This window comes from Microtus oregoni, unplaced genomic scaffold (genome assembly GCF_018167655.1).
Source record: "Microtus oregoni isolate MIOR12 unplaced genomic scaffold, Mior012 000005F_ref0000423, whole genome shotgun sequence".
In the NCBI taxonomy this organism is placed as follows: Eukaryota; Metazoa; Chordata; class Mammalia; order Rodentia; family Cricetidae; genus Microtus; species Microtus oregoni.
Genome location: NW_024543064.1, coordinates 28,905,762 through 28,919,584, shown reverse-complemented (window position 1 = coordinate 28,919,584; position 13,823 = coordinate 28,905,762). Strand labels below are relative to the sequence as shown.

At 44.6% G+C, this 13,823-nt stretch overlaps 1 protein-coding gene and 1 long non-coding RNA gene across 3 annotated transcripts in view; one reads left to right on the top strand and one right to left on the bottom strand.

Moving 5' to 3' along the window:
* Nucleotides 1-13,792, bottom strand: part of LOC121448011 — a 35,897-nt gene extending 22,105 nt beyond the window's left edge. For both annotated transcript variants that reach the window (XR_005974338.1, XR_005974337.1), the window contains exon 1: nucleotides 13,692-13,792. This is a non-coding gene — a long non-coding RNA (uncharacterized LOC121448011). The remainder of the gene's footprint in view (nucleotides 1-13,691) is intronic.
* On the top strand, nucleotides 1,046-7,803 carry LOC121448010 (MYC binding protein). The gene is made up of 5 exons (XM_041651543.1): nucleotides 1,046-1,151; nucleotides 1,298-1,370; nucleotides 5,981-6,029; nucleotides 6,229-6,358; nucleotides 7,584-7,803. The coding sequence occupies exons 1-5, from the start codon at nucleotides 1,068-1,070 to the stop codon at nucleotides 7,626-7,628; spliced, it is 381 nt and encodes a 126-aa protein (XP_041507477.1). The 5' UTR covers nucleotides 1,046-1,067; the 3' UTR covers nucleotides 7,629-7,803.
* Nucleotides 13,793-13,823: the final 31 nt, after the last annotated feature.

Here is a 13,823-nt window from a genome sequence, read left to right as displayed (position 1 = left end):
TGCGCCTAGGAAAGTTCTCAGTAGAAAAACAGCAGAAGACCTACGTTTAAATTCATCTTCTGCGTTTCCGGAAGCTCCTGAGGATCACAGGATAAAGTGGGACAAGCATTTTGGATGAAGGAAAAGAAACTAAAGAGATATACATACTTAATACTACCTGTAATTATTTTCAACATATTGGCTCAGATAATAACAAAAACACGCATATTATGTATGGAAAAGAAGTAAACGTTAAATACTGGGGGTAACTAATAATAAAGGTAGGACCACGACTTTTAGAGGTCATTGTTCTAAACCAACATTGCTATAGATAGAGGTCAGCCCGCAGCCCACAAAGCTTTCTCCCAGCTAGCTGTATCTGCAAACCTCACTGGGCTTAGTGCTTACAGTGGGCCCTGAATGTGGAGCCCAACCTAGATTTAAACTCTTTACGTAGCCGAGGGTGACCTTGAACGTTTCCCTGGTCCTCTTGCTTTCACCACCCCCCCATGTTGGGTTTTTTCTTTTTTCTTTCTTTTTTTTTTTTTTTTTTTTTTTTTTTTTTTGGTTTTTTTGAGACAGGGTTTCTCTGTGGCTTTGGAGCCTGTCCTGGAACTAGCTCTGTAGACCAGGCTGGTCTCGAACTCACAGAGATCCGCCTGCCTCTGTCTCCCGAGTGCTGGGATTAAAGGCGTGCGCCACCATCGCCCGGCTGGGTTTTTTCTGAGAGTCAAGAAACGGGCGTTGGCCGGTCCCCACCAATTCCAAAGACCCTAACAGACAAGGAGTGTGCCCGTTACCACGTGGGGGAGGAGTTCGGCCAAGAGCCGCTGACTCCAGGCCACAGCACACAGGACGCTCGCCAGGATTCACCAAAACCTCGCCTCTCGCTAGGCAACAGAATCTCCACGGCGACCGGAAGAGGAAGATGCAGGGCTGCCCGGAACGCGTAGGGCGGGCGCACGCAGTCTCCCTGGGCTCCGCGGAGACAGGGAAACACAGCGTCCCGGTCGCCATGAAAACAGGCCACACCCCGGCTATCCCGGCCCGTGCCTGCCCAGTGCGCAGACGCACATGCCGTCCCGCGCATGAGCAGTGCGGCTTGGAGCCCGCCAGCCCGTGTCTCCGGCGCCAGCTACGCCGCTGTGGCTGTCACTATGGCCCATTACAAAGTGAGGGGGGCGCGGCGTGGCTCGGGGCGTGCGGGCGGCGCCGGGTGGGAGTTGGGGCGCGTGCAGGGCTTGGGGGCGGCGGCGGGGCGCGCCGTCTTCCTGCTCCGGCCCCGGGCTCCGGTCCCTGACCCGCCGTGTCTCCTCAGGCCGCGGACTCGAAGCGCGAGCAGTTCCGGAGGTACTTGGAGAAGTCGGGGGTGCTGGACACGCTGACGAAAGGTGAGCCGGGGCGGGCGGTGGCTGCCAGCACCCGCGCGCTCCCGGCCAGGTGGGGCCCTCCTGGGGACCGGCGAGGCCTTGGGGTCCCGCGGGTCGGGCGCACGCCGGCGGCGGGACGTCGCTCTGAGCCCGGGACTGAAACTCTTGCAGCTGTTGCAAAGTCTCTCCAACTTCCGTTGCTTTCCCTCGAGCAGCCGCAGTGAACACGTTAGCAAGAGACCTTGAGATCCCAATTGCTCCCGCCTTATAGTGTGCGGGACCTCATACATTTTCCTTTGGACGAAAGGCACCTAAGAAAATGACTGGATTTGAAGGAGGGTTACTATTAGTCCTCAAAGCTGGGGATTCATAGACAAGTTGGGCCGTGGCCTTTCCACTCTTTCAAACTGTAGTATTTCCTACACTGTATAGATTTTATAATTAAAGTAGAATTAGATTTTGAAGCGCTTCAGAGCACATAAAAATGACTATATTATTCACCTTAAAAAATGGAAGCTCACTGTGAAAGTGAACCTGCATCCCTTCCTTTTTGGGTGTAAGGTTAGAGTGTGGTGGCTGAAACCAGAGGGTCCTCAGAAAGAATACAGCTAAACTAGCCGGACCGTATATTGAATACCTGCTACATGTTACTCAACAAAACGTTGCCCGGTGTTTTCAAGGAGTAGAATGGAATTCTTGGCAGGGACTGAAACCTTGGTCCTTTTGAGAATGGGAGGTGTCTGGGAAATTATTTGCATCTGCTTTTTAGGGAAACAAAGGCTGGCTAGGGGATATTCTGGGAGAATTTAGCTTCTAATTCCTTCACTCGGATGAGTGTACAGGTTTGAATTACTACCTATTCTCGACTCAGATTTAATTTCCTCTGTCTTTGCAAGTCAGTGTGAGCAAACTGTAAGAACTACTCTGGGAAACCTACTCTGTGGCCTCGGAAGTGTCTCAGATGCTTGGAATTTTGGTAAAAAGCCCCTCATATTTGTTTCTTCCATGGAATGATCTTATCCCAGCCTTGTGTTTTGGGCACCAAGGGTTAGAGCCATGGAAATGTCCCCACTGTCAGGAGCCTGTAACATAGGGATGCATACACCAGAACACAGTGCCAGCGAGTGGTAAATGTATAACTCAAACCATAGCGAGGCTGGGTGATAAAGCTGTGACACTTCACATTGAGTGGAAAGGAAAGACCTTTGAACAGAAGCTAACGTACAGATAAGTAGCCTTAATCTGAAAATTTGAAATCTAAATTGCTGTAATTTGTTGTGGAAAGCCTGTAATTTGATGTGGAAACTCCCATACCTGACTGCATAAGTTATGTCAGTCAAAATACGGGAGCCGAGAAATATTTGCTTGTAAAGGCCATGCTCACATTATGTGTATTAGGTCCATATGGAACGTAAATAAATTTCATGTTTAGGCTTGGATCTCATCCCCAAGATATCTCATTATGTATGTGTAGATATTCCAAACTTGAGACAAACACTGAAATGCTTTTGGTCCCAGATATTCTGTGTATGGGGTAGGGTGGGGTTGGATGCAGCAAGGGGACAGAGACGCAGTAAAAGGCAGTGGAGGAGTTGGAGATAACTGAATACAGAGAAGATGTGCAGCTTTCAGGCCGTGTAAGAGACTGGAAACCTTTGCACGCTTCCTTCCTCACGCTTTTTAAATTCTACTTTCCTAAATAACATCAGACAACATAGATACTATCTATTAATATGATTAAAAGGGTCAAACATGATTTATACGAATTTAATTTTTCCTATCCAGCAAACATTTCAGAGAGGATTTAAAATGGTTTTTAAGGTCAAAACACTGTAAGAAGCCAGGCATGGCAGCACATTTTTTAGTGCTCTAGTGAGGGAAGGTGGATCTTGCATTTACTGCTTGTCTGGGGTACATAAAAAGACCCATTTCAAAAAAGCAAACTAGAGCTAGGAAGGAGAGATAGCTCAGAGCTTCAGACCACCTGATGCACAACCATAAATATCAGAGTTCCCATACGAGCGCTTGTGTAGTAAGTCAGGCAGGGCCTCTGTATAATCTCAGTGCTGGGAGGGGTGGGGGTGGAGGCAGACACAGGATGATCTCCAAGGCTTGTTGGCTGCTAGTTTAGCAAAATGCAAGCTCCAGGTTCAGTGAGAGACCTTGCCTCAAAGGTCTAAGGCACATGCAGAAGACCACGGTGTCTTGTCTTATTTCTAATTGTACTTGATAGACTGAAGTAGGACGAGTGCTTGAGTCTGAGACCAACCTTGGCTACACAGTGAGACTACATCTTATAAACAAAAACCAAACCAACCCATCAACTGATAACCAAAAGAGCATCGAGTAAAAAACATAAAGTGATGATGACAAATCATCTGGAGCAGCATTTTATTATTTTGAGCAGGGTATCAACCTATAAAATACCTGGCTTAAAATAATCTGGCTGCTGGGACCGGCAAGAAGGCGGAGCAGGTGAAGATGCTAGCTGCTAAGCCAGAGGGACCTGAGTTTGATTCCTGGAACTCATACCTTAGGAGGCGAGTGTAGAACGTGTCCTCTGACCTGCCCGATCTTCCCCTCCCCCATGTAACTAATAAAAATAAATCTAGCTGCTAAAGCAAAGGGAATATAATTTGGTCAAATTCTCTTCAGATAAAAAATACAGTCATCCCACCGAAAAGCACAGGAAACGTAACACTTTGTAGCAGCAGTCTTGCACGAACTGCTGACAGGAATTTGGAAGGCAAAGGCGAGAGCCTTGATAGTCACACCTACAAAGTGTAAATCCTGGCTGACCGGGTATGCTTGGGTGCAGCGCTCACAGAGACAGGCAGTCTCTCCAAGCTAAGGCCATCCTACTTTACATAGTTCCAGGACAACCAGGGCTACATGGAGAGATGCAGTCTTTCAAAACCAGGAAGTACAGGTTACAATTCAGTACAGATTAGTGGTAGTAAATGGAAGAAACACTTTTGAATATATAATTTTTAAAAAAGTAAGTAGGGATTTGAGTATTGTTAGATAAGATGATTGGAAGATAGTGGTGATATAAATGCGATTGCTCAAAAAAATTTTGTGTATTTTGGTGTAAGTTAAAAGTACCTGTTCACTGGCTGTTTTTCATACTGTATTTAATTTATTAAAACTCTTAAAAACCAGAAGAGGACATGTAAATTGGTTTAGAACAGAACTTTTTTGCTTTGTTTTTCGAGACAGGGTTTCTTTGTAGCTTTGGAGCCTGCCCTGAAACTAGCTCTTGTAGACCAGGCTAATTTCAAGCTCACAGAGATGCACCTGTCTCTGCCTCCTGAGTGCTGGGATTAAAGGTGTGTGTCCCGCAGAACAGGACTTCTTAATTTGGACTTTTAAAGTTATACACACTGAACAGTTATACTTTTTGCTTTTGTCAGATTTTCAAAGTTGGGTGTGGTAACACACACCTGTATGGGAGAACTGAGGCAGGAGGACTGCCACAAGTTTGAGGCCAGCCTGGGCTACATAGTAAATTCTAGGCCAGCTTGGGTTACCTGTCATGTTTGTTTTTTGAGACAGGGTTTCTCTGTAGCATTGGAGCCTGTCCTGGCACTCGTTCTGTAGACCAAGCTGGCCTCAAACTCACAAGAGATCCACCCATCTCTGCCTCCCGAATGCTGGGATTAATGGTGTGCACCACTATCGCCCGGTGGGTTATCTGTCTCTACATATAGATTCAGGTGTCTACAAGCTCAGGAGATGTTTTTAAAGGGTCCTCAGCACTAGTCTGGAGAACTTGCCATGTGAATACTGAGTTGCAAGAGTACTTGTTTGGTAGATGAGTGAGACAGTGTTCATGTGAGGCACTAATATATTTTTAAATGCCAATCTGAGCATGTTGATTACTGGGAACATTTTGGTTGGTGCCTAGCCTGTCATACATAAAACTTAATTCTTGAATATTCTGAATGGAATACTGCAGTTAATTACATAAAATTTCTTTAGTTGGATTACATAGACTTTTTAAAGACAGGGTTCCTTGTAGCTCAGGTCTGTAGTTCACTGCTTTTCCACAAATGAATGACCTCAAACTCCTTATCCCCCTGCCTCACCTCCTAGGTCCTGAGATCACAGGCGTGGGCCACCACACCCAGCTTTCTGAATTGTTCTGCCATTTTCCATGTCCCACTTCAGTCAGTCTTACAGCCTTCAGAAGTGATCTTGCCACCCCCTTCTTTAAAACTGGTGAAATATTTGTAGCTCCTAGGATCATTTTTCCATCGCCTGACCCTAGCTACCTTTCTGTTTATTACTCACAACATTCTTGACACGTTAATTCCCTAGTATGTGCTCTGAGTGTTCCCGTTTTTATCTGAAACACAGCTAGGTCTCAGGTCTGCCTCTGATGCTAAGCATTTCTCCAGTCTCACTGCGAAACTCAGTAACTACTATTGCAGTTCAATACTCTCTGTGTTCCTTATCTTTTGCAATGGACTGTAAATTTGTTGCAAGCAAGAACACTGAGTATTCACCACTGTATGGACAATCTTAGCAGTCTGCTTGCCCTCTAGCAGGCAGATAGTATTTACTGAGTTTCTGAATATTCAGCCATCTACACTGAACACCTCATTCTTTTCTTTCTCTTTGGTTTGCAGTGTTGGTAGCCTTATATGAAGAGCCAGAGAAGCCCACCAGTGCTCTGGAGTATCCTTTTCATCTCTGAAGTCAAAAAGGCCATATTTTTGACATTTTAATTTATTCAAATATATAATAAGCTTTAAATACTTTGGTTTATTGAAAAGTTCTTTTGAATCTTGACATGACCTTGGATAACTACTGGTGTGTGGTGGGTGACTGTCCCCAGCCTCATTCTCTGTGAGTACATTCTTAACACTGATGTTAGTTTTTTAAAGCATCACTTAGGAGCTGCTACCCCGGAAAGCCCAGAAATAGAGCTGCTTCGCCTAGAATTGGCAGAAATGAAAGAGAAATATGAAGCTACTGTAGAAGAAAATAAAAAACTGAAAGCAAAGGTAAATTTAAAAAAGAAATTCAAATTAAAAACCAATCTTGTCTCTGATGATTATCTGACCAAATCCTCACTACAGGCCAGGGATGTAGGTCAGTGGTAGAGCATCTGTCTGGCATGTGCGAAGGTCCTGGGTTCCATCTGCAGCCTGATAAAACCAGAGTAAACAACTTAACCCAACACTTCACTAAATGGGCAGCAGGGAAGGACAGTTGAGTATAGTTTGAATCAGATACATGGCAAACTTAAGCCTCATTTAGAAAAATCCCAAGACCAACAATAAATAGGGTAAGCAAAGTGTGATCAAGAAGAGGGAATTGAGAACCTGCATCAATAAGAAGGCTGGAATACTTGTTAATACTGCTTAAAGTAAATGGATAATTTTAAGGTTCTTAGGCAGTTCAGGTCACTCTGGGCCACTGCTTTAAGGGCATCTAGAATGGGACAGTGCACAGTCTGCACTGTCTCAAGCATGCTAGCTCTAGGTACAAGGACAGAAGTAAACTGCCCTCTATAGCTGAAGTTTTCCCTTTGTTCAAACTCTCATAAACTTGAACGTCAACGCAGTCTTTGAGGCTTACCACAGTCTGAACTACACAATGCACTTTCCATGTCTGACAGCTAATTGAAAGAAGCCAAATCTTATGAAGGTGAATGTTCTTGTAAAGAGCCATAAGCTTTTTTAAAAGAAAATGTCTTAGATTATCAAAGACGCTGAGATACACTTGGTGTCTCTCTGTGTAGATTAGGCTAGCTTTGAACTCAGATCTGCCTGCCTCTTCCTCCTCAGTGCTCGGATTAAAGGCATGCGCCATGCCAGGGCCCTTCTAGGACTTTTTAAAGTCAGGCATTAGTTATTTTTCATTGACTATGCTAGTAGAAATCATGTGACTCTTTGATTTTTTTTTTTAAGACAAGACAGCTCCATATTACACAGCACAGCAGTTTTGGAAAGCTAGACTGTTATGTACCTAGTATCTGAACAGTTGAGTCATAAATTGAAATTAAAGTTTAGTTCCCCAGCAATGCTAAAGGTTTATATGAAAAGGGATTTTGTTAGGCTTAATTGTGCTCAATCTTAAGTAAGCAAATGGTTTAAGAAGGATAAGTTCAGAAATTGATTACTGACTCAATAACTAAGTTGAATATAATATCTAATTTCATTGTGTTACTAAGTTTTTACCCAATTTAAATAAAATTCATCTAAATCCTCTGTCTTTGCCCCATAGCTTGCTCAGTATGAGCCACCTCAGGAGGAGAAGCGTGCTGAATAGGATTCTTCTCAGTTGAAAAGACACTGAAAACTGGTTTTGTATCACTTGAATAGCTTGTATAGTATATAATCTTTCCTGAAAAGATGCTATAAACTTTTAATATGTAAAATCCACTCATCACACTTTAATGTTATAAACACATATACATAGAATCACCAATAAAAACTCAATATAACTTTCTTTGGGTCTTAAAGGAGGAGAATCCAAAGTAGATCTCGAAGAAAAGCTAAAGAGCCATGTAACTTTTCACCTTCAAAGACATTTTATTTGTTATCCAGTTAGGAATGACGGTACTGGTTGTATTTTAGCTAGGAGATTTAGCATGGAGCTATTCCTTGGTTGAGGACTTGAGCATAGTAGGCACACTCATTCTTGACAGTGTATTCCAAGTAGACAGCTGGACAGATGTGTGATGTAGGGTGCTTCTGCATGGGTTCCCATGCGTCTTCTGCTCCCTTATATAATATGGAACAAAGAACTCTTTGCCACCACTTTGCCTTAGATAACTGTGTGTGTGCCAGTTGAACTCTGACACCACGTTTTCTTTCTATGCAATCCCGCCCATCTGATAATGCTGCCTTGCTGTGCTGTGTGCTTTAGTGCGTCCTGGTTGCACATTAGTCTGTGTTGTTTTCAGTTTGCCCAATGCTGCAGTTACCTTGATTGTAATTTACATAGCTTCCAGTAGGACTACACTCTTACCCTGCCTTACTTAGTTCCTTAGTTGAACACAGAAGAGAGATAATATAAAATTCTGGGTTCATGCACAAGCTGGGATGGGAAGGAGGATGAACCATTATGTCACAGATGATTATAATATGAATTATATAGTGCTTTTTCCCCCTTAAAGGTATTTTTTTGAGCCTTGAATTAATTTTATCTTTATTATCCCTGTGAAGGAGGTAGGGCAAGTATGAGGGGACGTTGGGTGCTGAATTTTTAGGCCAAAGACTGACATTTATATGAATTTGTTACTGTCGGCCTCTGGGCAGGTCAGTTAATGGCTTGGAGATTCACTTTCCTTGTCTGTACTATGACCACATGTGCTGCCTACCTCACAGGGTTGTTGTGAGGTCAAATGAGATCATGTACATGAAAGATCTGTAAATGGTAAAGTACCACGTTTTGTTAGTCCTCTTCTTTCTTTTTGGGTAGGGGACAGTCTCACGTACCCCCAGGCTGGCCTTGACGTTCTGATCTTCTTGCCCCCAGCTTCTGGGATTATAGGCCTTCACCACTCCATCTGGCCCTAATCAGTCAGATGTGTTGCTGGTTACTTCCTTTCCTCCCTCACAGTGAAATCCTTCTAGTTCATGTCTTCTGTCCTTATTGTTAGGGAGCTTGTCCTTAAACAGCACACATCCAATCAAAGCTGGTTTAACCAGCTGAGGCACTGGCACCTGCTGGAAACTCTGACCAAGCCATTTACAAGGGCATTGTAATCAGTCATGGCAGGATTGTGGCAATGGTCTGTGTTTCTGCCAGCCACAAGTTTGTTTCTGGAGGGTGGCCAGCTACTACTGGAAGAACATTCAGCTGGACAGATTCTCTTTACTAAAGTGCCTCCTAGATGGACAGCACTGGGCTAAGTGCTGGTTTGGTAAGGATTTGTTTATTATGAGACATGTATGTAAGCAACTACAAGGCGAGTAGGATGTGCTGGGAACTGTGGAATAGCTAGACAGGCTCATGAAGATTTGGAAGAGAGGCGACTTAGCTTCTTTAGGCAGTTTGTATGGCAGCTGTTTTGTTGAAACAGACAACTAATTTTGTTTTCTGGCAGTTTTTTCTCTCACGACACTACTGTTATTTATTTATCTAACTATGTATCTATCTATCTATCTATCTCTTTATTTATTTATTTATTTATTTGTTCTAAGACAGGGCTAACTGTATGTAGCTGTAACTGGCCTGGAACTTACTATGTAGCAGATGGTAGCCTTGAACTCAGGATCCTCCTGCCTCTGCTTCCCAAGTGCTAGGATTAAAGGTGTGTGCCACCATGCCTGGTCTAATGTTCTATTACTCAGTTGTTCTGTGACTGCCTCTTGAATCACCTTTTGCACATTAGTTGCAGTATGTGAGTTAGATTACCACTTGTAGGTGCAACTGACCTGGGCCAGCCATTGATAGTTAAGAATTCAAGGTCTGGGGCTGGAGCAGTGGCTCTGGTTAAGAGCACTGGCTGTCTGAACCCAGAGGTCCTGAGTTCAATTTCCAGCAACCATATGGTGGCTCACAATGTGGAGTACATACAGAGTACTCAGATTTAACAAACAAACATCCCCCCCAAAAAAACCCCTCCACAAATAAATCCTAAAAAAGAAAAAAAGATTTCAGGGTCACTGGGCATGGTGAGCCACCTGACATGGGTGCTGGGAACCAAATTTGGGTCCTCTCCAAAAGCAGCGCATGAACCCCTTTTCCATCATTTCTATCAATGACTTGAATGAATACTGTATACAAGATGATGCTAAATGGAGTAGGAAATGTAAGTCATCTCTTCAGTTCCTGCTACACTTCTGCTGCTTCATCTAGAAGATAAAAATTATGGGCTACAGACATGGGCTAAGTAAGTAGAGGTGTGTGGGCATAGGCCTGAAGAACTCAGCTTAATCCCTGGATCCCACAAGGTGGCAGAAAAATCAGCTTCCAAGAGTTGTCCTTCCACATGTGCTCACAATACATATTAAAACAGTTCTGAACAGGCGGGTGGATGGCCCATGCCTGTAATCCTAGCACCTGGAGGGGAGAGCGTGAGGACTTAGTCATCTCTGACTACACAGTAAGTTAAGTGTGTAGCCTTGTCTACATAAGACCCTGGCTCAATCCCCCCCCCCAAGGTGTGTATGTGTACTTTTGCATCTTACCCACCTTACAAAGTTACTGTCAGGATCAGATTAAATACAGTGAGTATCAAAGTGCCTTGCAGACTACAGGGCTACCTACAGGTGAGTTGTAGTAGTGCCACATCTGTAAATACCATGGAATTGGAAAGGCTGGCTGGTTGACTACTTTGGAACAGGTTTTAACCTGATAATCTGGAGTACCTAAACTGCTGGGCACAAACAAAAAAAGTTACAAATATCAAGTCATATAGCAGTTACAAAATGTAGTTACACAAGCTTACAGAGTAGAGTTTCTGGCAAAATTCTAGTCATAGTGATCACTAATGTGAACCATTTACAGTCCAAGGAAACAAACATCTGGAGAACAAATGTCCAGGTGCTAAAGAAGTCTGCTTGGAAGCCCTGCTGGTTACTGTGTAGGCACCAGGTAGCTGAGGGACGCTGACGAGCATGAATGCATTTTAAGGAAGAATGATCAACAGGGAGAAGGGATGTGAAAGCATGGCTGAGTGGTTCAGTGTGGTTACCACTAGTTACACAGGGCAGTTCACTCAAAAACAAAAGCTCAGTTCCTCAATCACACCAGCAGCGTTTCTGGCATTCATTCATATGGCTATCTCGAACAGTACAGACAAAATGGTTCTACTCAAAAGTCGTCTTGAACCGTACTGTAGAAGCAATGACAGAGCAACTGAGGATAGCAGGGAACAGAGAAGACTAGGAGCGCCTGGAGCTCTCTTCTGTGAGGCTGAGAAGACTGGGTGTGTAATGAAGGCTGCCCTGGAATAGCAGAAGGGCTGTTGTGAAGAAGTGACTATTTTGTTCCACTTCAGGCACTGAGGAGTATGACTTGGCTCGAAGCCTTTTTTGAGACTGACTGATATTATAGCAGAGAATAACCTTGAACTTCTTTCTGGTCCTCTTGTACTTCCTTGGTACTGTGATTACAGACAGGCATGTGCTACCAGGCCTGGGGTATGCAGTGCTGAGGACAGAATCTAGGATTTCATAAAGCTAGGCCAGCATTCCAACAACTATATCTCCAGCCCCTTAAATAAGAAACTTGATAAAGATGTATTTTTATTGCATGTGTATGAGTGTTTTGCCTGCTTGTATGTATGTGTACCCTGTGTGTACCTGGTATCCCTGGAGGTCAGAAGAGAGCACTGGATCCCTGACATGGAGTTATGGATGGTTGTGAGCCATTACACGGGAGCTGGGACTGAATGTGGGTTCTCCGCCAGAGGACCAACTGCTTTGATCATTGAGCCATCTCTCCAGTCCAGAATAAAAATTTGAGCTGGCAGAGCTTTGGAGATGGTTCAGTGGGTTAAAGCACTTGTCACATAAATGTGAGGACTTGAGTCTGAATCCCCAGAACTCACGTAAAATTGAGCAGACTAGTGTAATTTCTATAATCCCAGGGCTCCCGTTGTGAGCCGGGAGGTAGACAGGAGTCAACCCAGAAATTTGCAGGCTAGCTAGCTTTGCAAATGTAATGCTCTGAACAACAAAGAAGAAACTGTCCCAAAACTCAAGGTGAAAGGTAAGAAACTATCTGAAGTTGTCCTCTGACCTCTACCTCACCCAAAACTGCTAAAATTTATACCACAGCTACCCTTAAATTTGATTTCCCCTGGCAAACAGTTGGTTCTCTGAATCCATGGACACAGCCAACTGAATTGGAAATTTTTTTGGGGGTGGTGGAGGGAATTGTACTGAGCATAGGTAGACTTTATTCTTGCCCTTATCAATGCAATATGGCATAACAAGGTTACATTTCCCCCCATGACTCCTAGAAAAGTGTTTAGCTCAGGCTGTCCAGGAACTTCATGTGTAGAGCAGGCTGACTTTGAACTAATTGAGGGATTCTGTATCTGCCTCTAAAGTGCTAGGATTTACAGGTGTGTGCCATTGCCATCATACCTGGCTAAGACACCAGTCGTTGTATTTATTGGGTATTATACCTAATGCAGAGCTGACATGAAGTACAGGAGTTGTGTGCATAGGTTCACATGCAAATAGTCTATACAAGGAACTTGACTGTCTTCCAGTCTGACTGTTCATGGGTTTGGATTGTCCTGTAAGCAGTCTTCCATGGACAGTGAGGGACGTGCACATTTTTCTGTTTGGTTTTTCGAGACAGTTTCTCTGTGAAGTTTTGGAGCTTGTTCTGGAACTCTGTAGCACAGGATGGCTTCAACTCAGATCCACCTGCCTCTGCCTTCAGAGTACTGGGATTAAAGGCGTGCACCACCACCGCCCAGCGGATTTAAGTACATTTAAATTCATTCTGCCTGCCTGTTAGATACTGCCTTTAACTTACTAGGATCGGGCATAACCAATGTGCCAGGCGTACACCAGCTTACTTTTTTTCTTCACTATCAAGTCTGTCTCTGAGTAGGGCATAAGGCTATGTGGTAGAATTTGCCTAGCATACACAAAAGGCCCAGAATTCTATCCCTGGCCCTGCAAACAACACAGCCACCTTGTAAAACCGAGACCTCTACCCCAACTCCACAGGGCTGTACTTTAAGGCCTGTCAAATTCCACTTCTGGATTTCAAAACATGAAAACGCTCATACGGCTTTCTAAAGCACATGTTGACAGCAAACATTTGCCGTCATTGTTCCTAATTCCTCTGGTCTCTAATCACAGGGAAGTCAAAGATGTGGCAGTACTCAGTTGCTGGATGGGATAGTGGAGGTGCACTGCCTAGTTGGGAACGGGAAGCTAGAGTCTGTTGACTATAAAGACAGCAGGAACTTATCCGCGATCTCCTTGCAGATACGGTGTTTTAGCACGCTTGTATTTGTTTTCCTTATCGGCTTCAGCTACCAGCTAGGGCAAGTTATCACCGGAACTTATAACTGTCTCTGCCTTCTGACTGGCTCCTACTTTATACACTTTTTCGCACATGCCCACCGCATCATCGGTCAGGACCGGCTCACGACCTCCCGTGGACTTCCTCGCCCAATTCTCGAGCGGTTCATCTGTGCTCATGGCTTTCTCACATATAAAATCTGTACTGAGTCTAGTTACACAGATGTCCAATCTCTGTTAACCTTCAAGCAACTCTAGGGCAGGCAGGGGCAATGCGGTTTCAGTTTCGAGTGCCTTCCGGGTGGTACCCAGGACCTGGCAGGCATCCTATAAATACTGGCTGGGCAGCTGCAACCGGAGGAGGAGGGGAGGGGGGGCAATGAACTCTTACCCAGACGCCCAGAAGCATCTTCCCTGAGGTGCTCTCGGAGCCCGAAAGGAGGCGGGGAGCGGTGAGCAGCGCGATGCGCGCCGGGCAGGCCGAGGCGGTAGAGGGATGCACCCAGGGCGAAGGCCCAGAGCC